The 26,307-nt window shown below is 37.8% G+C and overlaps 1 protein-coding gene across 1 annotated transcript in view; it reads right to left on the minus strand.

Annotated features, from left to right (window-relative positions):
- The window catches only part of IMPG2 (interphotoreceptor matrix proteoglycan 2), a 79,392-nt gene that overhangs the window by 20,348 nt on the left and 32,737 nt on the right, over positions 1-26,307 (minus strand). The window contains exons 8-11 of the mRNA XM_032406432.1: positions 22,580-22,638; positions 20,109-20,129; positions 13,422-13,666; positions 9,209-9,294 (exon numbers count right to left, since the gene is read on the minus strand). Of these exons, the coding sequence (XP_032262323.1) occupies positions 9,209-9,294; positions 13,422-13,666; positions 20,109-20,129; positions 22,580-22,638 (411 nt within the window). The remainder of the gene's footprint in view (positions 1-9,208; positions 9,295-13,421; positions 13,667-20,108; positions 20,130-22,579; positions 22,639-26,307) is intronic.

Consider the following 26,307-nt stretch of genomic DNA (forward strand, 5'->3'; position numbering starts at 1 on the left):
CAGATAAAGTATTCTTGGCTGCATGTTCTTCTCATTTAGTACCCTGAATATGTCTTATCAGCCCTTTCTGGCTTGCCAGGTCTCTGTGGATAAGTCTGACATTATTCTGATGTTCCTCCCTCTGTACATAAGGAATCTCTTCCCCCTAACTGCCCTTAAGATGGTTTCTTTGGTTCTAAGATTTGTGAGTTTTACTATTACATGCCAAGGCGTTTGTCTGTTTTCCTTGATCTTGGGAGGGGTCCTCTCTGCCTCTAGGACACGAATGTTTATTTCATTCCCCAGATTAGGGAAGTTCTCAGCTATGATTTGCTCAAATATATCTTCTAGTCCTCTCTCTCTCTCCACCCCCTCAGGGATCCCAATAATTCTGACATTGGGACGTTTCATGGCGTCACTTATTTCTCTAATTCTTTTTTCATGGATTATAAACTGTTTTTCCCAGGCCTCCATTTTCCTTCTTTTCTATCAATTGATCTTCTAGATCACTAATTCGTTCTTCTGCCTCGTTTACCCTAGCTGTTAGAGTATTTAGATTAGATTGGATCTCATTGATAGCATTTTTAAGTTCTGCCAGTTCAGCTTTCATTTCTGCCCTTAGAGACTCTATGTTGCCATTAATTGATTTCTCCATTCTACCTATTGTCTTCATAACTGTTACCCTGAAGTCCATTTCTGACATCTTGGTTATATCTGTATCCATTTGTAAATCTGTGGCAGAAGTCACAGTCTCTGAGTCTTTTCTATTTTGGGGGTTCCTCCTCCTAGTCATTCTGTTGAGGGGTGGTTGAGGGAATGTACAGAGTCCAAATTATTGACCACAACCCAAGGTAGATGCTCCTGTTTTGTAGGAACCTTAGGGTTGTCAGCCTCTAATAGAGCTACCCTATAACCCAGGAATTGCACTACTGGGTATTTACCCCAAAGACACAGATGTAGTGAAAAGAAGGGCCATATGCACCCCAATGTTCATAGCAGCAATGTCCACAATAGCCAAACTGTGGAAAGAGCTGAGATGCCCTTCAACAGACAAATGGATAAAGAAGATGTGGTCCATATATACAATGGACTATTACTCAGCCATCAGAAAGGATGAATACCCAACTTCTACATCAACATGGATGGGACTGGAGGAGATTATGCTAAGTGAAATAAGTCAAGCAGAGAAAGTCAATTATCATATGGTTTCACTTTATTTGTGGAACATAAGGAATAGCATGGAGGACATTAGGAGAAGGAAGGGAAAAATGAAGGGGGGAGGATCAGAGGGGGAGAGGAACCATGAGAGACTATGGACTCCGAGAAACAAAATGAGGGTTTTAGAGGGCCAGCAGGGGGAGGGGGTTAGCCCGGTGATGGGTATTAAGGAGGGCACGTATTGCATAGAGCACTGGGTGTTATTCGAAAACAATGAATCATGGAACACTACATAAAAACTAATGATGTACTGTATGGGAACTAACATAACATAATAAAATTAAATTAAATTTTAAAAAAAAGGAAAAGAAAATGATGGACTTGAACTATACTTTAGACCAAATGGACCTAACAATATACAGGACCAGATGGTTTCACTGGTAATTCTACCAAACATTTAAAGAAAAACTAATGCCAGTCCTTCTCAAACTCTTCCCAAAAATCAAGCAGGAGTGAACACTCCCAAACTTATTCTACAAAGCTAGCATTACCCTGATAGCAAAACCAGACAAAGATACTACAAGAAAGTAAAATGATAGACCAATATCCCTGATTAATATAATGCTAAAATTGCCAACAAAATATTAGCAAACTGAATTCAAAGCAAATTAGAAGAAACATCCACAAGGATCAGGGGAGGACTTATCCCTGGGATATAAGGACAATTCAACATATACAAATCAATAAATGTGATATACCACATTAATAAAATGAAGAATAAAAAATCATATAATCATCTCCATAGATACAGAAAAGTATTTAACAAAATTCAGCATCCTTTCATGATAAAAACCCTCAACAAATTGGGTGCAGAAGCAACATATCTCAACATAATAAAGGCCATGTACGACAAACACACAGCAAATATCATAACTCAATTGTGAAAGGCTGAAGCTTTCCTGCTAAGATGAAGAATAAGACAAGGGTTCTCACTGTTACCATCTTATTTAGTATAAGACTAGAAGTCCCAGCCAAGGCAATTAGGCAAGAAAAATAAATAAAAGGCATTCAAATCAGAAAGGAAGAGGTAAAATGGTCTGCTCCAGATGGCATGATCCTATGTATATAAAATCCTTAAAAAATCAAAACACTGTTAGAACTGGGGCTCCTAGGTGGCTCAGTTGGTTAAGCATCTGACTCTTGATTTCAGCTGGGGTCATGATTTCAGGGTTGTGAGATTGAGCCCTACAAAAGGCTCTGTAGAGATCGAGCCCCACAATGGGCTCTGCACTCAGCAGGGAGTCTGCTTGAGATTTTCTCCCTCCCCCGCTGCTTCTCCCCCCACTCATGCTCTCTCTAAAATAAATAAATAAATCTTTTTAAAAAACTGTTAGAACTAATCAACGAATTAAGTAAAGTTACAGGATACAGCAGGATCAACATACAGACGCCAATTATATTTCTGTACATTAACAACAAACTATTTGTAAAAGAAAAATAATCTCTTCTATAATAGCATCTAAAACAATAACAACCTGAGGAATAAATTTAACCAAGGAGGTAACAGATCCACGTAGTTAAAACTGTAAGACTTTGATGAAAGATTGAAAACGACACACATAAATGGAAGCATATGCTGTATTCATGGATTCGAAAAATTAATATTGTCAAAATGTCCCTACGAGGGCGCCTGCATTGCTCAGTCAGTTAAGTGTCTGCCTTCGGCCCAGGTCATGATCCCGGAGGCCCCGGAATCGAGACCCACATTGGGCTCCCTGCTCAGCGGGGAGTCTGCTTCTCTCTCTGCCTCTCACCCCACTCTCGTGCTCTATCTCTCTCATTCTCTCTCTGTCTCTCTCAAATAAAAATAAAATCTTAAAAAAAAATGTCCATACTAGCCAAAGACATCTTCAGATTCAATGCAATCCCTACTAAAACTCCAATGGCATTTTAGAAAGAGAAAAAACAATCCTAATATTCATAAGGAACTACAAAAGACCCTGAATATCCAAAGCAATTCTGAGAAAGAAGAACAAAACCAAAGGCTATTACACTTCCAATTTTAAACTACATTATGAAGCAACTATATTACAAAGCAACAGAACATATTGGCATAAAAACAGACACATAGACCAAAGGGACAGAATTTAGAGCCCATAAATAAACACAAACATATACAGTCAACTAATATTACAAGAAAACACCAATGGGAACACCCAATGAGGAAAGGATTGTCTCCTCAATAAATGGCATTGGGAAAACTGGATAATTATACACAAAAGAATGAAAGTGGAGCCCTATCTTACACCACTCACAAAAATTAATTCAAAATGGAAAAAAGACTTAAAAATAAGACCTTAAACTGTAAAACTCATAGAAGAAAACAAAGAAAAAAAAGCTTAGTCTTGAAAGTGATTTTTGGATATGACATCAAAAGCAAAGGCAACAAGCAAAAATTAATAAGTGGGACTACATCAAACTGAAATGCTTCTGCACAGCAAAAGAAATAATCAACAAAATGAAAAGGCAACATGCAGAATCAGAGAAAATATTGGCAAATTTTATCTGATAAGAGGTTAATATCCCAAAAATATTAGGAACTCAAACAACTCAATAGTAAAAACAAATAATCTGATTAAAAATGGGCAGAGGATCTGAATAGATATTTTTCCAAAAAAGACATACAAATGGCCATAAGTATATAAAAAGATGTTCAAAGATGCTAATCATCAGGGAAGTGCAAATCAAAACCACAATAAGTATCACCTCATACCTATCAGAATTGCTATTATCAAAAAGACAAGAGATAACGGATGTGGCAATGATGTGGGGAAAAGGGAGCGCTGTTCATATTGGTGGAAATATAAACTAGTACAGCCATTATGGAAAACAATACAGAGTTTCCTCAAAAAATTAAAAATAAAACCACCATATGATTGAGCAATCCCCATTTCTGGGTACATACACAAAGGAAATGAAATCAGTATATCAAAGCAATATCTACACCCCTATGTTCATACCAGCATTATTCACAATAGCTAAGATATGGAAACAACATAAGTGTCTATCAAAGGATGAATGGATAATAGAAGATGTGGTGTGTGTAACACACACACACACACACACACAATGGAATACTTTTCAGCCATGGGAAAGAAGGAAATCCTGCTCTTTGTAACAACATGGATGGATCTTAAGGACATTATGCCAAGGGATATGAACTAGACAGAGAAACAAATACTGCCTGATGTGACTTATATGTGGAACCTAAAAAAGCTGAACTTTCATAAATAGAGACAAGAATGATTATTTCCAGGGGTGGGGGGTTGGGGAAATGAGATGTTGGTCACAAGGTACAAATATCCAGTGATAAGATGAATAAGTTCTGGAGATCTAAAGTTAAACATGGTGACTATAATTAATGATGTTGTATTACATACTTGAAAATTGCTAAAAGAGATCTTAAATGTTTTTACCACACACACACACAAAAAATGGTAATCATGTGAGGTGATGGTAATCATTTCCCAATATGTAAGTGTATGAAATCATCACGTACACCTTAAACTTATATAATGTTATGTCAATTATATCTCAGTAAACCTGGGAAGAAAAAAAAGAATGGTCCAGATGGAGAGAGCAAGAGTTCAATTCCAGATAAATGAAAAGTAAACAAATTGAAGTCCAGAGTGTGAAAGGAAAACAAATTAAGTAAAATTACCAACTTTCGTCTTGCCAAAAGCTCACATGCTTAAAAGACCTTCCTTTGGTTTATAAATCTTATGTTAGGAAAAGAGGTATGATATTGTAATTTATTAAAAAAATACATATATCTGCTTAGTGTCCACAATTCCTGGCTCACAGATCCCAAAACGCTCGGAACTGCCTAAGTGTTGAGAGTTATTAAAGTGTCTTCTGTTATGTTAATGGGGTGGCTTTTAGAGGGCACCTATGGATGGGTACTTGTTGCCAATAAAGGCAACCTTGTGATTAGGGGTTGGAACTTTCAATCCCATCCCATGACCTCCAGGGAGGGGAGAGGGGCTAGAGGTTGAATCAGTTACCAATGGCTAATGATTTAATCGATCACACCTATCTAATGAAGCCTCCATAAAAACCCAAAAGGATAGGGTCCAAAGAGCTGGGTTAGTGAACACCTGGAGATTTGAGGAGAGTCACATACCTGGTGAGGGCTTGGAAGCTCTGCGTCCCTTCGCACATACCCTGCCCTATGCATCTCTTCCATCAGGCTGTTCCTGAATTTTATCTTTTTATAACAAATCAGTAATCTAGTAAGTAAAATGTTTGAGTTCTGTGAGCCATCCTAGCAAATTAACCAAGCTTGAGGAAGAGGTCATGGGAACCTGTGATTTATAGCTGGTTGGTCAGAAACACAGGTAGCAACCTAGGCTTGCAACAACTGATGTCTGAAGTGGAAGTGGGCAGGGGGTGGGGAGGCAGTCTTGTAGAACTGAGCCCTTAACCTGTGGAATCTGATGCTATCTCTGGGTAGATAGTGTCAGAATTGAGTTGAATCCTTGAACACCCAGCTGGTGTCTGGAGAATTATGTGGTGCTGTGTGGGAACACTCCCCCTTCACATATTGGAAACTGAGTCTCAGAACCATTTTAGGGGGGTGAGCGTGTGCATGTGTGTGAATAAAACAGAAGTATCAAATTTTAGAATAGGACTCTTGAATCATGTAGTCTAATCTTGCCTATTAGAGATAAGAAACTGAGTCTCATAGACGTGAAATGCCCACAGTCACAGAAAATAGAGAAAAAAATCGGAACTACACCCCTGAGTTTCTAGAGTTCTCAGTCCCAGTGCTTTGCCCATTATACCAGACTGTTCATTGAGAGATACGTATAAGTATCCATAACCAGATGCAAAAGGATTCCAAGAGGAGAAACTAGAACTAACAGCCTTGGCAGTCCATTCTCATTCAGATTAGCCTATGTCCACAGGTCTGTAAGACCCAGGTAAACAGAGCAAAGAGAGAGAGGAAAGCCCATTTTCTAGTATGTAAATATCTGCTATGTTGAATATGGAGGTTGTTTGTATAGACAGAAAAGTTTCTTCCTTTCCCATTTCTTTTTCTATTATCTAAAACCATACATGCATTCAAGGAGAAGCAAGAAGGTCATTTGCTCAATGCCAAGTTTGTTTCTCAAAAAAGTAGTTAGGATGATGACCATCAAACCATACCAGGGAATTCACTTTTTTCCCTCTTAATTATCTAAAACCACTTCTAAAGATGTGTTAAAGCTACACATTCATCCAGCTGAGTCAGACATATTTATACCCTTGCAAATTCTACATGTGAATTTTTTCAAAATGCCAAGTGAAATGGCTTACGCTCTTTAACGCATGCTGAAAAAATTGAGTTTTATCAGACAGAACCTATGACCTGACACACATTAGGAAAACAGCTCAATCCTTAATGAAAAAGAAATCCTCAAACAATATATATAATTTTAGTATATCTACAAATTAAATGCCTTTTCATTCCATAAAATTAAAACAATACAGAATATCTCTGATAAAAGTCAAGTCACAAATGGGCCACATAAAAAGTGAAAGTAAACAACTTGACTTTTTTTTTAAGATTTTATTTACTTATTTTGAGAGAAAGACAGCACGAGTAGGGGGAGGGGCAAAGGCCAAGGGAGAGACAGGAATCTCAAGCAGACTGCTCCACGCTGAGTGGGAGCTTGAGGGGGGGCTGGATCTCACGACCCTGAGACTGTGAAACTGAGCCGAAATCAAGAGTCAAATGCTTAACCGACTGAGCCACCCAGGCGACCCACAATTTGACTTTTTAAATAAGGAGACCATCTACTCCAAATAAGTGCCACCTAAAAAATGGCATGGCAATGAAGCTTTGTCATACGTTGTGAAAGGTAGAACATCTACATGCCAGTAATAGCACTTCATTTATTTTTATAGGAATAGATGTTCCCATAGTAACAAATTCAACTCAAGAATTCTTTTAGTTCAATGTAGCATATTAACTTATACTGGCCCAGTTTCACTTCTGTGAATGCCAACTGAAAAGCTTGCTAGCGCTATAGAAAGCACACTGTGCAACATGTGATTTTCCAAGTTAGGATGCCAAAACGTGTCAAATTCAATATCCCAACATTCTACCTCTAAAATAATTTCTAAAAATCAAATCTGTAAAAAAATTTTTTAATCTCATTTCTGTAAAAGAACAAAATCTTGTTAACAGTTTGTCCCCCAAAAAGAAGGAAAACCAATAACCACATACTTCTAATCAATCATTCTTCTTTTTATGCCTTATTATCATCCATTAACAATCTACTGTCTCCTCAAATTGTTAACTTAATGCCCCCACAGTTATCACTATTCAAAAAACTGAGGGGTTGGCTTTAATGCAAATGGAACCACATTACAGGCACCATGTGTGCCCAGTTAGTCAGTGTTTATCAGCATTAAAGGGGCAGCCCCTTTCAGCCAAACCCTAACCACTTTCTGCAACAGGGGACCTGGACCTAAGGATATCAGATCTTCCTGGTTTTCAAAAGAAGTTGGAAATCTACATTTTCCTGCAAAAATATCCTAATTGTTAAATGTTAGCTTCTTTAAAAATTTGGCCCCAAACACATGCCTACAGCTGGATCCAGCTGGCTGGTTTCCAGCTTGCAACCTCTGGCTCATATCAAAATTCCTATCTTTACAACATCGTTCTAAATATCATCACAGTTCTATGGTTAGAGAAGCCCAAGATGAATAGGATCAGAAGGACTGAAGACTAGTGGTGCGATGTTCACTGTGAATCACCATCCTCTGCCACTGCATCCTGAATGGACTTCTATGACAGCATCAGTGTATCTGTGGAAAAGTCTGTCTACCAGACTGGAAACTTCTTGAGGGCAAGCCCATACCCTTATTCATCTTAGTTTTCCCAGTACTTGGCACATGAAAAGCATGCAATAAATATATTTGAATGAATGAATAAATAAACACCAAATAATGTAATCTCTAGTGTCAATCCCCCCTAACTTTTTTTCTCCAATATGGAACTCAGTGAGAAGAGTACTTCCAATGACACCACATTTCAAAACTGAGCTGCTCTATAACAGAGTATAAGAAATGGCTGCATATATTAATGGCTAAGTGAATTTGGGGCAGACTTTGTAAATGTTCACTGCAGGGTTAAAGTCAAGAAACAAGTATTTCAAGAAGCTTCTATGAGGCAGAAAAGTCTCAGGAGAGTAGGAGTCTCAGGGAATGTAGAAGGGAGTCCCCCTACTCTATGTGATAACAAAAGATTCATGGATGCTTTGTAACCGGGTGGCCTCCAGGGGTGCTGTGGTTGTAGGTGGCACTGCTGTTGTTTCAACTATAGTCAAGGAAGCCACTTTCTTTTCTATTAGATGCCTCTCTATGGGTGAAGTGGCAAGTGGAGGGGTTTAGAGGGGATAGAGGATCGCCCAGGGGAGTTGGGTGGTAAGAACAAAAAGGAACATTCTTCGATGATGTGTCTGTGCAAATGGGAATGTTTTCAGTCCAGGTTAAAAGAAGGCCTGATTTTGAGTCCCTGTCATTTGTCAGTTAGCTGTTATTTTTATTCTTCTTTCTCTCTCTCTCCTGTATACACGCTATTCTATATGCTTTGGAATCTAACATTTTTCTTCACTACAATCCTTGGAACGCAAATCTATACTCTGTACCTATGTACATCAATTTATAGTTTTGGCTATAAAAACTACTTCTGAGTAACTTTCAGAGAACAACTCAGTGGGCACTTATAGCTTAATTATTACCAAACAAGTATAAACCATAAGTAAGTTTTATACCACATGTAGAGCTTGGCAATTAACCAGCACAGACTTCATTTAACCACTGCAGAAGGCTTAAATTTTCTGAACCAATACTTGGGACTCCGGAGCTGACAACTGTGAATAATGTTCCAAGGATGATGTAAGAAAATATTTGAAATAGAAACAGCTCAGGAAATTCATGACGCTAAAGTAAGCAGGTAAGTGTATAAAGAAGAGAAGTTTGAGGGCCTGATTCCAGGCATAAAACACACAAACATACTTACCAGAATGGATGGTGGGGTTGACTGAAGACTTGAACTTTGGGTGTTCCAAATTAGGTCTTCAGTTTCAGAAAGTAAAACTCCTCTCACTGAAGAAAGAACATTTTTAGTTGAGACACTATTATATTTGAGGTTCAGGGACAACTAAAAATCAGGTTGTTCCTTTTAATAGTTTAGATCTTGGCACAACAGATAAGGGAGACTTGCTTAGAAAATGTTTGTTACTTTATTCAGATATTTTGCCTATATTGAGATAGGGAAACCGAAAGACTCCATTAAAATCTGCTTTTTGCTCTTTTTCCTGCTTCTATTCTTACTAGGACCTGTACCCTCACTTTACACATGCCTCATAGAACAAACAGTCAATGTCCTCCTTGTAAGGGACAAGAAGTTAATGACTTTTTTAGAGTCTTCCAGCACAACAGATAACATTGAAGGAAGGGCCATGGGAGAATGATGTGACGAGGCCATCATATGCATATTCCAGACCACGGGCACTAAACATCTCAATGTCAAGACTGCCTGGCTCCAAGGAATAAGTGGCTTAGGAAGGACACCTGGACCATTGTCCTTGTCCTAGCTGGTTCCTGGATGCCTGAGAGGACATGTACACCAGACCACAATCCTCATTAAAAACCCCAGACCCCAAGCAAAGACACAACTCTCTCCTTTTCTTTACCAAGTCTCCCAGGTACTCTGTCCGTATCTGCTCTCTCTATATATCTTCAATAAACTCTGCTCTCTCCATTCCTGCTGGCTTGTGCTTGATTTCTATCCTGTGTGTCACCAAGGACCTTCTTGGCTGGTCCTGTGGGACCCTCTCTGGGTCCTCAGACCTGGCCTGCCAACATCAATAGTAACACAATCTATCTGATTGATAAGACTCCAACATAAAATATTCTCCTCATTATTACATTTAAGACGTTCCTATATTATTTCTTTTTCTCCTTTTAAGCAGTTTACTCTTTTCAAGATTCCTGTGAAGCAGATATTTTTAAACTGATTTTTTTTTTCATTTTAATAAGGAAGTTAAACTGAAATTCCAATGCATTTGGTTGATGCTAAGAATGGAGAAAATTACGAAAAATGATTTCCTCTTTGGCAGAAAGTATCTTTGAAAAATGGTTAGGACACGAGAGAGTTTACTGCTATACCATATTAAAGAGAAATAAAGGTAAGACAATAGATTGTATAATGTAATTCAACAAAGCCTTACTGAATCCTTGCTAGTTACTACAGACTTTGATAAAGTTGAGACTATAAACATTAATAAAGCCAAGTTTCTCCTATGCAAGTATTCCCTATGTCAGAGAGATAAACACAAATTATAAAATGATGTGAGGGGCATATATACAATGTGTGGGATACAAAGAAGAAATTGATTTTGCCTGAAGGGGAGAGGGAATCTATAAAAGCTAAAGAAAAAAAAAGGATTGCTACAATTTGATCTGGTGCATGCACCAAAAATAGAAGCAGAATCTCTCTTTATTCACCTGTTACCACTGGCCTGACATAAAGGGATCAATGAGAAGCCAAAAACCCTATTTGATTTAAGTATTTTCCAAAACTCTTTTTCAATTGTGTATACGGTTATCTTGTCTTCTACGGAAAATAAGCACCATGGATCAAGGATGATCTATCTTTAAGAAATGATGACCAGGTTACGTAGAAAGCTACATCCATTCAGAATTCTGAGTTGGCATGACAATAGAAATAGATTTTAGAGACCAAATTTTGTGCAATTGAAACATACATCTAATGAAAGATCAAAGCATCCGAATTAGTTTCTCCTGTATATCCTAAAGCTTTTGTTAAATTTGCTTAGAAATTCTCAGTTGTTAAACTCCTTTTCAGGACACCTCGGAGGTAGGCTACAACCAGGCTCCACATAAAAGGAAGACCTTCCTATGCTGTTTGTGGATTTAGTTTCCTAAACAATCTCACTTTGCCTGTTGCAAACCTTAATCTCCATGTCCTTCTTCCACTACCCTCGTTATTAACCTTGGTGTTTGTACTTTCTGCTCAGTTTAGGTTCCCATCCCCTTCAGGTGACCTCTTAGCTATATTTTTTTCTCAGATCCCAATATCCAGATTCCTGGGACCTTCTGCCTATTTGCTGTCCACATAGGTAGCCCCCAGCTAGTCTATACCAGCTTTGCCAAAAGGACTTCAGCAATTTGAGATTATAACAGGCTTCTTCTCTTTTCACTATTTTATCTGGCTCAGGTATTCTAACAAGATATAACAACGAAAAAGGAGTATATGAGACAGTAAGCCCAGGATACCTGCACTGCTCCAAAATACAAAGGTTCTCTCGTGTTTTAGAACTGATAGCCTAATATCACTATCATCTACGAAGAAAGAGTTTCTCCACTTTAGGAGAGCCTCAGTGGTGCAATTGGTTAAGCTTTGGACGCTTGGTTTCTGTTCAGGTCGTGATCTCTGGTGGTGAGATGGAGCCCCACACTCAGCAGGGAGTCTGCTTCAGATTCTCTCTCCTCTCCTTCTGCCCCTCCCCCCCACTTATGCTCTCTCCCTAAAATAAATAAATCAATCTCTAAAATAATAAATAAATAAACAGTTTCTCCACTTTAAAGTCCTATATAACCCATATGAAGTCTAAGCCACTTTGTGGCCCTGTCTTAGCACACTGTCATTTTAAGGAAACATCAGTCTAGCAGCCAAAATAATTGAAAAGCAATTTAAAGTTTTAGTGAAGCCCTCAAAAAATATCTTCTTTAGGAAGTAAGGAATTACATATAGTAAAATTTCGTTAAAGTTTTTTTCTCTCTTTTCTCTCTCTCTCATGTGTATTTGTGTTTATTTACATACACACACATGTGCGCGCGCGCACACACACACACACACAAGGCCTAGGTGATAACTGCCTGAAAAGATACAGACTCTTGGGCACCTGGGTGGCTCAGATGGTTAAGTGTCTGCCTTCAGCTCAGGTCATGATCCCAGGGTCCTGGGATCGAGTCCCGCATCGGGCTCCCTGCTCCTTGGGAGCCTGCTTCTCCCTCTGCTTCTCTCTCTCTCTATATATATCTCTCTCATGAATAAATAAATAAAATCTTTAAAAAAAAAAAAGATACAGACTCTTTTCTCTTAAGAAAATGTGGGAATTGAAGAGGCTATAAAAATGCATCATTGTTAGTATTGCCTCTCATTCATGAATTTTCCAGTTTGGCATCTGGTACTTTTCCCATGCAATCATGTCAGTTAAATATACTCCATGGACATCTTAAAAGCTAAACCACCCATGAGAGAAGAAATCATAAAGAAGTAAACATGAAGAAGTAATTTAACAGGACACCATGTCCCTGATGAGTTAAACTGTTGCAACACCAGTAACCAGATTCTTAGTAAACTTTAGTCTGAGATTAACTAGGCCACTCTTTCACCTCTAAATCCAAAGTAGTCAACCCCTCCTTGATGATCCCAGATCCACCTGTTGATTTCAGATCATAACTGGATCTCTCCAGCTATCTAAATTCAAACTTAGTACTGGATTCTCTGGGATTCTGCCTATCACCCAGTATCAGTTCTTCTTTGACCAAGATCCTCCCTGAACTTTCCTGAGCTACTCTTTGTCTTCTGCTCTCTGGCTTTTAAGTCTTTACACCAGTCGATTTGCCTGTGGAGAATTACTGTGTTGGTTGCCCCAGCTGCACTATAACCTGTTCCATTTCATGCTTGCAGGTTCCACTTCCCTTTTTCCTATATTTTGCTCCCATTTCCCTAAACTATTTCTAAATGTCATGCTGTTCTCCACTTTCCCCACTTTTTTTTTTTAAGATTTTATTTATTTATTTGACAGAGAGAGAGAGAGCACAAGTAGGCAGAGTGGCAGGCAGAGGGAGAGGGAGAAGCAGGCTCCCCGCTGAGCAGGGAGCCCAACATGGGGCTTGATCCCAGAACCCTGGGATCATAACCTGAGCTGAAGGCAGATGCTTAACTGACTGAGCCACCCAGGCGCCCCACTTTCCCCACTCTTTGTGGATTTTTGTCTACCAATACTCCTAAGAGCTCCCGATTGATCTATCCCAAATAGCTACATGGCTAAAGCTCCATTCGAACCAGGATGGCTCCTCTCTCACGCAGTCAAGAGAATGCTAAAAACCACAGATATTTAAGGAAATTAGTTTTCACCAGAGTATATTGAAAAAGAAACTAAAGCTGTACAAGGACTTTATGATGGATATCAACTCACCATTGATAAGTTGAAGGGAGTCAGGATCTGGATTCAAAGAGGAGTTCCCCAACAAAAAATTCTGATGCAGTATCTCAGCAATATAATCTCTGAAGTTACTAATTGCATAAACGGCAGTGGGTTTATCATCCAGTTCCACAAGACCATGGTTTTCCACCTTGTTGGAATGAAGGCTAATTAGGTCCCAGGTGGTATTGCTGATGGCCTCACCATTGAAGGTAACTGCATAATGAACATCTATGCCACTATGGACGAAAACAGAGAACAAATTAGACCCTGCTAAGGAAACACAAAGAAAGGAGCTTTGAACCCATGGAGCACAAACACTACACCTGGGGGAGGGGGGTAAAGATGGGGGGTCTCAAAAAGCATGGATTCCACCACCATTCTCTGCTGACTCTGGACAACCTTTTGCCATCCCCTCCTGCTTCCTAGAGAACAGAGGTTCATAGCTCTAAGAACATGGAAAACGTTCTAAGGAGGCCAGAGAGGCAACTGTGCAGAATATGTGAGCATGCTCTTCCCCACCATTCTCACCCCTTCTTTCCTCCATCAGAGCCAACAGCTCCTCTCCACTATCTGCTAGCTTCCTTCTTTCCCTATTAGCATTTCTCCTCCCTGATTTAAAAAAAAGGAAACAAAACAAAACCTTCTAACTCCACCCAACAGTGGGTAATTCTCTCATCTCTCTTTCTTATTGTTATTGGACAGATTATGTACTCCACAATGGAAGGGGGGTAGTGAAGCAATAAAGAAGCTTAATTACTGTGAACTAAAGCATAGTTATTGGGAACGGAAAATATGAAATACTTGAAAATAAAGCAAATTGATGACTTGTGATTTTTTTTTAATATCATGCTAGAATATTTTCTGATATGACAGTTATCTAAGTCTCTCAGGAGATGTAATTTTGTTTGATAGTCCAGACAATTTACAGTCCTATAAAGTTTGAAACTAAACTGTAATAAAACTATTAAAATGTGATCGGGGTTTTTTTTTGGCCTGGTAGCAATGACGACTCCAAAGTTTATGATTTTACTACCCTAAACCTTTCCCAAATTGACTATATAAATTTCTGTTTTTCAAATGCTCTACAAACTAGCATTCGTTTTTGAACTCGCTCCTTCATTAATGAGTTGAATAAAACCTTAATGAGCTAACAAAGAACTGTCTGAGATTGGGCTTTTTTACTATCTACCTTTCCATAAGCAAACAAAGAGAAGATTTCTTAGAATAAAGGGTAGACTAAAAATACATAAATAGTAGTTGACATGTCATTTGATATTTTCTTAAATAATCATTTTGGAGAAATAACACCAGATTATAAAATTTTGAAGCCAATAAAAATACTCCTTCTAGACTCTAACTCATATTTCTCTAACAACTAAAAGCTAACATTTTAAAAGTGCTTATGATGTGACAGTTATTTCATATGCTTTATCTCATATAATTTTCATAATAACCCCGTGAAGGTTTTATTATCTTCAGATTATTATTGAAGAAACTGAGCTTTAAAGAAGTTAGAAGACTTGCCTAAAATTTTGAAACATGTATGTGGTAGAGTCTAGATTCAAACACAGATCTGCCTGACTCCAGCATCTGAATTCTGAACTACTATGCTATACTCTCAGTAGCTTTAATTAAACTACTACCCAAAAAAGTCATTATGAGACAGCTTTGCTCTCGTCATCACTCTGGCTTCCCCCAGTCTATGAGACACAGCCATCAGAAGCAGGACCCAGCAAGTCACACCAAGATCCTTCCAGAGGAAAGGAGAACGCTATCTTCCCAAAGATAAAACACTCAAGAGAGACAGGCAATGGAAACAATTTGCCTCCTTCTGACATTCTGTAGGACCAAAATGACTCCCAAATCAAAGCATACAAATAATTTAAGCACTTCCCCCTCTGAACTTACTTATATATCATTATATATTCTTTGATTACAGCTTTTGTGGTTTTGTAAAAAGATTTTGTTTAAAGTGACTGCCTTTCAGTCTCTCCTTGAGTTTCTATCCCCAGTGTTCAGCATGGTCCCTGGCACTGAGGGCCCCCCCAGTGCCTACTAAATAAATAGAAATCTAAACTTGTCTGAATATAAAAAAAAAAAACAAAACTACAGTCTAATCAAGGTATTCACATATCTAAACAAAAAGTATCAACATAATGAGAATGATCTCATGGAGTCTAGAAAAAGGGATTAGTCAACTAATTTATTTCACTATTGTGGCTTCCTTGTAAAAATAGATCCCTAAATTGGAGACAGCCACAACATAGCTAGCATGGCTTGATGATACTGGTCATTAAAATCACCCAACTTCCAGGTGCCTGGGTGACTTAGTTATGCAGTTAAGCTTCTGCCTTCGGCTCAGGTCATGATCCCAGGGATCCTGGGACCGAGCCCCTGCTCAGTGGGGAGCCGGCTTCTCTCTCAAAAATGGGTAAATAAAATCTTTAAAAAAAAAAAAAAAAAGTCACCCAACTTCCTTTCTCTTCTTTCCAGCTTGCAAAGGGATCTTTTGATTATAACTCCCTACAGATTTTCCTATGGGGAAAGAATGCATGAGCCAGACAATGCAGTAATTGGTCAGTTGGCAGATCTCTTGCTTTAAATAAATCAATTGGCATCCTAGACAATGCATCACATCTTATGATTTAGTAAGCATGAATTGGTCTTAAGAGACCTGTCCTTCCTGGTAGTACAGGCAGTTCTGGACCTGTCCTGAGCCTGCTTCCCACAGATTCATACCCTGAACTATAGGGGACACCATGAAAGTGACATCCCTCACCTGCCATACAAGTTGCCAGGACTCTTTGATGTTTTTGTTCTAATCTGAGTAACTTCCATAAGATTTTCCTCCCAGATCTGATAAGCTTCCACTTCTAATGGGGTGGTTTAGGGTGTTTTAATTAGTAACTGAGTATTTTGACATCCTGATGCTCTACAAAATGGTAAGACATCAGCTTGTTGTCTAGAACTTCTTTCAGTCTCTTTTTTTTTCATGTCAGACTATATTGATTCATGGGTAATTCCTGATATTCTTTTGTCAATAAATAAATTCAGTAAAATATGCTAAAATAACCAAATGATGGCCCTGAGGTAGAATAAAACAGTAAGAGGGACACCTACTGGTCAGAACTCACCACACAGTATGTGTCCCAGGGATTTAGCACAATGCTTGGCTCATAGTAGTTCAATAAATACTTTTGAAAATAATAAAAGAGCAAATGGTCAATTTTATTGACTAATGCAGGCATATAAGACAACTAAATTTGTGTTACTTAAATTACAGAATGATACTCCCTATTTAATCTGAAGAATTTTGTCTCTAAATATGAAAGTCTCTAAAGTTTTCACCCTAAAATTATCTTCATATATTTGTGTCTTCTGAGCAATCATTTTTTAAAATATTTTATTTATTTATTTGAGAGAGGGAGAGAGAGAATGAGCAGAGGGAGGGACAAAGGGAGAGGGAGAAGAAGACTCCCTGCTAAGTAGGGAGCCTGGTCGGGGGGCTGGATCCCAGGACCCTGAGATCATGACTTGAGCCAAAGGCAGTTGCTTAACCAACTGAGCCACCCTGGCGCCCCATGAGTAATCATTTTAGAGATATTACTTCACCTCCACAACCCAACCCTGAGGAAATGCATGCTCTTTCCAAACTCAATGGGATAGACCATGACTACATCTCCTGAAAGGTGAGCTTCTCTGGGTCTTTGCACAACCTATTTCATATTCAGACAGAAAGCAGTGATAATGAAAAAATGGAGGAAAAAAGACTGTACCTATTAGCACTTGAGTTCATTCCTATGCTATGCAGGAAATCAGACAAGAAGAATCAAAGCTTCACTGAGAGTCTACCATGTGCCTTGCATGACTTTTAAATATCATAGAGAGATGATCAAGAGAAATGTTCCTGGATCAAGAAATTTGTGCAGGGGCGCCTGGGTGGCTCAGTTGGTTAAGCGACTGCCTTCGGCTCAGGTCATGATCCTGGAGTCCCTGGATCGAGTCCCGCATCGGGCTCCCTGCTCGGCAGGGAGTCTGCTTCGTCCTCTGACCCTATCCCCTCTCATGTGTTCTCTCTCTCTCATTCTCTCTCTCTCAAATAAATAAATAAAATCTTTAAAAAAAAAAAAAAAAGAAATTTGTGCAAATCAAGCAGTCTGGGGCAGATTACTGGCCTTATTCTTTGTTGACAAAATATAATTTGTCTCCAACATTTCCCTTGGACATATAAAAATAACACTTCTATTATAGTCTACCTTGTCTAGCGAGGATAAATTCATTAAAGAAGATAAAATGCCTCAGAGATATGTTGCAATTCATTACCATGTTTTTGTCCTGGAGAGAGAACTCAAAGAAATGCTTAAGGTATCAGGAAACCATCTATTCTCGGAGCCGAGAATGTCACTATGACCCAAAACAGACTGAGTTCTGGCATGGTAAATGTAGCAGAGAGACGTCTCAGGATGAGGGACAGAATAAAAGAAAGCCAAGAGGCCAAGGAAGTACATAAGAAGCAGAATGCACATTGGAAGACAAAACATGATCTGATTGAAGAAAGCTGTGCTGGCTCTCCGCACTTAGCACCTCCGAGTTAACCAGCCACCCCTGTATTACCATCTTTCATCTTCTAAGCTAGACTAACACAGCTGCTATACAAAGGAAAGTTTCTCTTTCTGACAGCTATTTCCAGAAACATCAATCATGTGGTGGTGAAATTTATCCTTTCTTATTCTCTTACCTCAAATGCCCTGATTGGCTGTTTGACATGTGCAGATGTTCAACATAAGAAATCATAGTATCATTTCTCATTAAGATCAACCAAAATAAAGATATTTCAGAGAAATTCAGACATCCTATAAAATTTCTTCCATTAGAAAGAAGGCACACACTTATGAAGCCTGGAGCTGAAGTTCTGAAGTATACCAGGCAGATATATTATTGACTCACTTCAAATGGGTAATCTACTAACTTAAAACAATGTGTGCACCTGGACAGATACAAAGCAAATAGAAAATTTCACATGGATATAAATGTTTATGGAGAGAGACAAAGAAAGAGAATGGTTATATATTATATAAACGGACTATTTCTGTGCCACACATTTATTCATCCACGGTTCAGAATACAAGTATACCAAAAAGTTATGAATCAATTCCATCAACGGGCTAATACCTGACAATACTGAACAATTTTGGAAATTGTACCTAGGTTAACAATTCTATCATAAAATCTAATGGCTTCATACTGGTTTCTGTGTCCCTATAGAGGACTTAGCACTCAGTAACTGGATATCATTCTTTTGGTCATAGGGTTAACATGGTAACATTAGAATTTGGGTTGTTTTAATATTTTAATCATGCCAAGAGGGCAACAACTAAACAATCAGGCCTTTTGGTTGAGAACTGATCATCAAAACATATACCTGTAATATATACACACAGGACAGTTCACATCTACTTAGAGTACAGAAACCAAAATTCTGATTACCTTGGTCAAAATATCTGATATCTCCTACTTATATAACTTACAGCAAATCAGTTTGTCTGTCTCAGGCAAAATATCCTCACTTCCAGAAGGAGAATGAATGTTAATCCTCATTTTCACTATCTCAAAGGAATATTAAGAAAATAAAATGAAAAAATAAAAAAGAACCAGTAATTTGACATATCTCTAAAAGCACTTTTCATTAGATTGTGTGTTCCTAAAAGAAATAAACCAAGAGTTATTAATTTTTGTAGGCACAGGGTTTGTCCAATTAGTAGGCACTTAGTAAACACCTGCTTAAATAATATAAATGAAAATGGAGTCAGAAAGCTCTTTTCAAATATAAAATATTACAATAAAGTAGTATTACTGTATGTCTAAATGTCCATAATTAACACATGAATTTGCTTCATAAATTCTATTTATACTTATCAATCTTGCAAGAGAAAATGAATTTTAAATAAATTTGAATCCAAAAGCAAAAAATGACAAGCAACCTCCACAAAGGGTATTGACTATGTTTTTATATTATGCTTCTTCTAAGAAATTCCAGAGAGCAGCTGTTTTTGCAAATGAACTATTATAGAGATTGGCTTTCTCCCCTTCATTTACAACTTAAAGTGACACTTGATTATATTACTGAATGACACAGTATACTTGAAACTGTTTACATTAATGGCGGGTTTTATTCCCATTTTAAATTAAGTGTAACTCAACATTTAAAAGTACTTGACAGTCAACAGTCTATGACAGGGGTCTGTAAAGCTAAATCCAGCCCAGTATCTATGAGTTCATAGATTTTACATTTTTAAGTAGTTGAAAAAATCAAAACAAGAACAATATTTTGTGACATGTGAAAATTACATGAATTTCAGATTTCAGTTTCCATAAATTAAGTTTTATTAGAATATAGCCATGCTTATTCATTTTCAGTGTATTATCTATATCTACATTCATCTGATGGCTGAGTTAAGTAGTTGCAACAGAGAAAGTACAGCCTGAAAAGCTTAAAATATTTACTAACTGACCCTTAGGTAAAAAAGTTTGCCAATCCCCAATCTGTAAGGAGATGGACACTAATATTAGAAGTTATAAAAGAATTGAGCCATGCTACCTTGGACCTAGGGCTACCAAATTTTCTAAACTACCTTTTCAATCAGTGGACTGTATAAAAAGTGCCAAAAAGTACTCTACCTGCCATTTTCCTTGGGGGACCTGAAAATAAAAATTGAAAGTGTTAAGTAGAGTTTAAGACAGTTATAATTGTCACATCATTCATTAAAGTTGCAAGTTCTTAATATATTTCCTCTAAAATATTTCCTTAAATCAAAATGTTTGCATAGTATTAGATGTGGACAAACCCATGTAGATTGAAGGAAGCAAACAAAGGGTGAGAAAAGATTCTGTTTTAAAACTGACAATATTGGGGCACCTGGGTGGCTCAGTCGTTAAGCGTCTGCCTTCGGCTCAGGTTATGATCCCAGAGTCCTGGGATCGATTCCTGCATCGGGCTCCCTGCTCAGCCAGGAGCCTGCTTCTCCCTCTCCCATTCCCCCTGCTTGTGATCCCTCTTTCACTGTGTCTCTCTCTGTCAAATAAATAAAATCTTAAAAAAAAAAAAAAAAAAAAAAACTGACAATATTTACTATCTTTAGACTGTATTTAAAATACTTTTTAAACCATTCATATAAGGTTTTCTCTTTATAAATAAGGTTTTTTCAGTATATCAGCAGAGGACTCCAGTTGCTGGCATTTAGCAAAATTGGGAAACATTTTTTTGGTACACAATGTGTTATGTAATTTAAAATAAATGAAAAGAAAATCGGATGTTATACAGAAAGATGCTAAGGGATTGGGAAAGGTCAGGACGGACCCACAGGATATTGCATGGCCTTTAATATTTATTTATTTTATGTAACAGACACTTAATAGATAGTCCCATGTGCCAGAAAACTGTGCTGAGTGTTTTACAAAAATCAATTCATTTAATCCTCATTAAGATTGTTAAGGACTATTAGAATCCCCATTTTACAGGTAAAGAAACTGAGGAACAAGGAAGCTACATAATTTACCCAAAGTATTTCAAAAGTATTTTTAATAAAGCAGAATTAATAGTAAATTCTCTTTTTTATACAAATAGGACATTAAAACTGGATAGTTTATCTAAAATCAGCCAGCCAGAAGTGCCAAAAGCAGATTTGAACCCAGGGAAGTTGGTTCCAAAGGCCATGTTGCTTTTCGTGTGCTGCCAAATGAGAGAGGTCTTCAAAGGCCTCACGTTCCTAGCTTCTCATATGAGCTTTAGTCACAGCTGGAGGCGGTATTCTATGAGAAGTGCTAAGGTTGAACTGGGGAGACTGGTTATGGTGTGAGAGTAGGTGGTGGGTCAATTTACCATGCTTGCCCTCTCCCCTGCACAGATAACTAGCTGAGTGTCTTTGGGTAAATTACTGAAATTCCCTGTGCCTTATCAGAAAGGTGTCCTTATTAGAAAAAAAAAAAAAAAAATGAGGAAATTAACTATCTCATAGCATGGTGTGGGAATAAATGAGTTATATAGATATGAAGCCTGGCACACTGTAAATGCTATGTAAGTGCCTGCTATTATTTCTGGTAAACCCAGAAGTTGTGATAAGAGAATATGCCAAAGTTAAGATGCTGGTCCTATTGATTATGTTGTGAAGTTACATATACCCCTACTCATGGTCCCCTGCATCAAACAGCTGGGCCACAACTATCCTCCAAATGCTCCAAACCTTCAGAAAGTACTGGGTCTAGCATGGGATTTAAGTGTAAGAGCTGTAAAGTCAGCCACCCGGTTTCAAAATCCCTCTTCCACCGCTAATTTACAAGCTCTCTGACTTTGGGCTAATACTTCATCCTTCTAAACCTGTTTGCTCTCTGCAAAATGAGTATTAATAATAATATTTATTCTGATTAAGTTAGCTCAGGAAAATCAAGTCCCCAATATAAAGTATTCACTCAGTAAATACTCTTTTTTTTTTTTTTTTTTTTTGACAGAGAGACACAGTGAGAGAGGGAACACAAGCAGGGGGAGTGGGAGAGGGAGAAGCAGGCTTCCCGCAGAGCAGGAAGCCCGATGCAGGGCTCGATCCCAGGACCCTGGGATTATGACCTGAGCCGAAAGCAGCCGCTTAATTGACTGAGCCACCCAGGTGCCCCCAGTAAATATTCTTTTTAAGAAGAAATGTTTTAAAAAGAGATCAGTGATTTACTTAGAACTGTTATGTCTGAAATGAAGACAAATGCATCCCCTCCAGAATGGCCTTACAGTAAGATGTCAAAGTCACCTTGGTAGAACATTGACAAGATTTAGTGGGAAGCCAAGATCATATCTAATGTGACTTCAGGCTCCCCTCAGTGCCAAGTAAAAGCAGTGTAACTTATCAGCAGCAAGCTGGGGACATGAATTCCTAAGTTCTTATCTGCCTAACTACAGATCTAGTATGTCTCCTTGAATATATTCTTTTGCCTTTTTCTAACTCTCCTGAAAAACTATCATTAAGAATACATATTTACCAGAAATAGTATTGAATTACAGCACTCAAATCATTTGTTTTTAGAGCATACATAATAAACACAAAAAGATATTACATTGAAATAAAGAGTGCTACTGAACATGTACATTTTTAGAGTCTATTTACCTAAAATCAAGTACACGAATGTCCTTATAGCCTGGTAACCCAGTAAATGCATTCTCAACCTGTCAAAAATAAAAATAAAATTTATAGCTATGTAGAAATATGAAAAAGTACATAGAAAATACTGCTTTTAAGAGTTGAATATAAAGTGCACTATTTATAACTAGTAGAAGCTTATACATGTATACAGATACATAGTGGTCAGAAAGTTACATAAGAAAATTATAATAGTTAACAATGTTAGAAGATAGTTTTAACACAACACTGTCACATTTTTCTTTTTAAATTTTGTCTTTTTAGGTTTTAAAATATTTTAATGTTAATTTTTTTCCAAATTATGAAAAGCAACTTCTTACTGACAAAGCACTGTTTTTTCCCCTTGTAGGATAAAATGTAGAAAAAAGCATTAGTTTCAAAAAATAAAGCTATAATAACATTTTTAAGTGTAATTGTTTGGATTAGAAATCTGGCTGCAGCATACACACTGACAAACAGTCAAGCATTCGTTTTCTGTAAGTGTGAAGTGTCTGATGGCATCTGTTTCCTGTTCCTACGATACAAGGGAACTGTGAACAAAGTCAACATTAGAAACTAGTCCACAAGCTGAAGCTCAGCCCCCTGGAGACAGGCCCTATTGACCGGGTGTCATGAAGGGGGTTATGAAGCAGTGACCAGGTAACTTAACTGGTCTAAAGATCAATTTATGAAACATCTACAGGAACCAGTTTTATCACTGAATCTTTAAAATCCAGCCATGTAAATCAAGATGAGTTTAGTGACTGGAGGGAGGGAAAGAATGCTAACTGGACTAAAAATCTAAAAATAGTCAGGTGATGTATAAATACATATTTTAACATTGAACATTTAACCCACATTTCAGAAGGTACCAGTCTCAGTAGATAAGTCACTATGGAGCCAACACCAGAATAAGCCAACACCAGAATTGTTAGTGGACTTTGGAGACATCTCTGGGAATCCACTTTTAAAACTCAGTCTTAGTATAATCAAGAGAGTGGGATTTTTAAAAAATCATGGTTCATGAAGATCTCAATGCCTTAAGGATAAAGAATCCAAACCCAAGTAACTCTATACCTATGATAATTTGCCTTGTTTTATTCTCTTAGAGGAAAGACAGAAATGCCATAATTCTTGTAGGATAAAAGTGGAGATGGAATCTTGCAGGATAGGAATCCAAAAATGAGTTCATCTCAGCTGTTTCTGCTGGCAAAGTAGGTGTATACAAGCCGTATTTTATAGAACTCATACTGCCCTGCCCATCAACCATATTGGCTTTCATAAGATTAAAATGAATGTACCTAAAAGTATTCCATTAATTGCAAAATGTTATACAACTGTATGTAATTGTTATTGCTAGACCCATCTCATTTTGAGTTTTGTCATCTCTTGAGTCTAACCACGTACAAGTATCCTAATTCATCACATCTAGTTAGCTACTGTACAGGTTTCCAGTTGAAAAATCATTCCACTTTATTAACATCAAGATTAATAATAGGTATAATTTATTGAACGACTTCTATGTGCCTGATGCTTTACAATATTACTTCTAATCTTTGCAACAATGTCAAGAGATACATATTTTCCCGATTTTATATATGGGAAAATTGAGATGTCAACTAACTTACCCAGGGTCATGCATTTGGCAAGTGACTAAATTAGAATTTATTTAACCTTAAATCTTTCCAATACCAAAGCCCATATTCTTCCCAATGAATTACATGCCTTTTCTTCCCCCCTGCCTCATGACAAAAATGTTATAGAATTGAGACCAGGACTGGGAAAACTGTGAAGCTCACTTTAACTTTTCATCTGAACTAAAATTAAGCTGATTCTATATGGTATAAAGGAAGGAACACTTTGAAGGGAAGGAGGAGACTTGATTTTCCCTTCTACCCCTAAAGGTTGAAATGACTATGAACAATTTACTTGGCTGCCTGGGCCTCAGCTGTAAAATGGCGATGCTTATCCACTTGGTTGCTGTGAACTAACAGACTTAAAGCTGCCTGCAGAACACAAGGCGCTGTGCAAGGACACTGTGTTGATACTGTAGCTATCTTCAGGTATCCGTGCTCCCAACGTTATAATGCTTACCTTTCTCTCTCTGATACTTGATGTTGTCCCAAGCTTATCTTACTCTTCTCATAAAAAAAAAGAATTCCTCCTGAACCTCAATCCTCTCCAATCAGGCTTTCCTTTTCCTTAAATATCTTCCCATATTATTACCTAGGAAATAATATCAAAGGAACAATCCCTGCGACTGTGCCCTGAAGGGAGAGAGCTAGAGGGGCCCCCTTCAATTTGCATTAAACACAGTGACAGAACCTTTCAGAGACACAACCTCTAACTCTGCTGCTTCACACAAGGAAGTGGCTGTTGGTAGACATCTCAGTGCAGGTAAGGGGACGGGGCTGAAGAGATACTCCAGAGAAGAAACCACTTCATGGTAGGTCCAGACCCTTCCTCACCCCCAAATCACCTCAAGCCAAGAGCCATCTACCCATAAAGTCTCTGTTGGAGATGTTTTTCAGAATGTTTATTAGACTTCTAGACTTTCTAAATATGCAGTCATTTAGTGCAATTGTTTATCTAAACACTCAGGCCTACCAAGTTTCCTCACTCCAAGAGCAGAGAGAACCAGACAGCTGGTCCAAGACACTATCTGATGCCAGGTGGCCACTGGCCTGGCTGACATTTCTTCTACATACCATACAGCCTTGCAACTTGGCCACACAGATAGGAAAAATAATCATCTGGCTTACACTCCCCACGTCGGATGGCTACAATGATGCTGTTTGGCTGAGAGATGCACATTTCTTTTTCTCCTCTAGACATAGTGTCTAGGGAAGGAAATGAGTCCAACATAATGGAATTGAAAAACTTGGGCAAGGAGAACCCCATCAAGAGGGATGGAAAAGAAATAAACAGGAAGGAATGATGTGCCCTGACACTGGACAGAAAGGGGAGATGGGCACTCAATGCCTTACCACACAAGAGGAAAGGCACACAAGAAGGGGGCCACCTATGGATCATTTTTGACTGAAAGAATCTTGAGTTGAAGTTCTATATAGAATTCTTCTGCAAATTAAAGTTGCAGGAGAGTCTAATGCATGATTCTTTAAAAAAAAAAAAAAGAAAAACCACCTTTTAAAAAATACCTCCAACCAAGGGACAGAGATAGGAGGGAAATTTACTTTTCACTGGACACCCTTTTGTCCTTTTGAACATGGTACTATGTACTACTTAAGTGTTAACTACCCCAAATTTTTCAGTTTAGAAAAAGAATATTAAATAGGAAATTAAAAGAAATTAAATTTAATGTTCCTCCAAGAAAAACAATACACTGTATGTAGTTTCTTAAAGATACTCATTTCTCCAAATACTGTCAAGTTAAAACCATCCCATTGAATACATTCTTCTTTGGCTGTGCAGCAAAAGTTTGGAAATAGTATTTATTTGTTAGCAGATGGTAAAGGTGTGTCAGATTTTGCTTCAATTAAATAAACTCATCTATCTTTCTGTGATCTTTTTACAGAGTTTTCTGAAGAAGTGGCTAAGTCACAGCCCTCTGAACCAAAGAGAAGAAGAGCTTGATTCCTTAACCTACCTTTAACCAGTTTTGTGAATATGGGAAATTTACAATCCAAGGAAAATGTCTTGTTAGTTAAAAAAGAAAGAAAGAAAGAAAGAAAGAAAGAAAGAAAGAAAGAAAGAAA

The sequence above is a fragment of the Phoca vitulina genome, unplaced genomic scaffold (assembly GCF_004348235.1).
Source record: "Phoca vitulina isolate PV1807 unplaced genomic scaffold, GSC_HSeal_1.0 scaffold8, whole genome shotgun sequence".
NCBI lineage: Eukaryota > Metazoa > Chordata > Mammalia > Carnivora > Phocidae > Phoca > Phoca vitulina.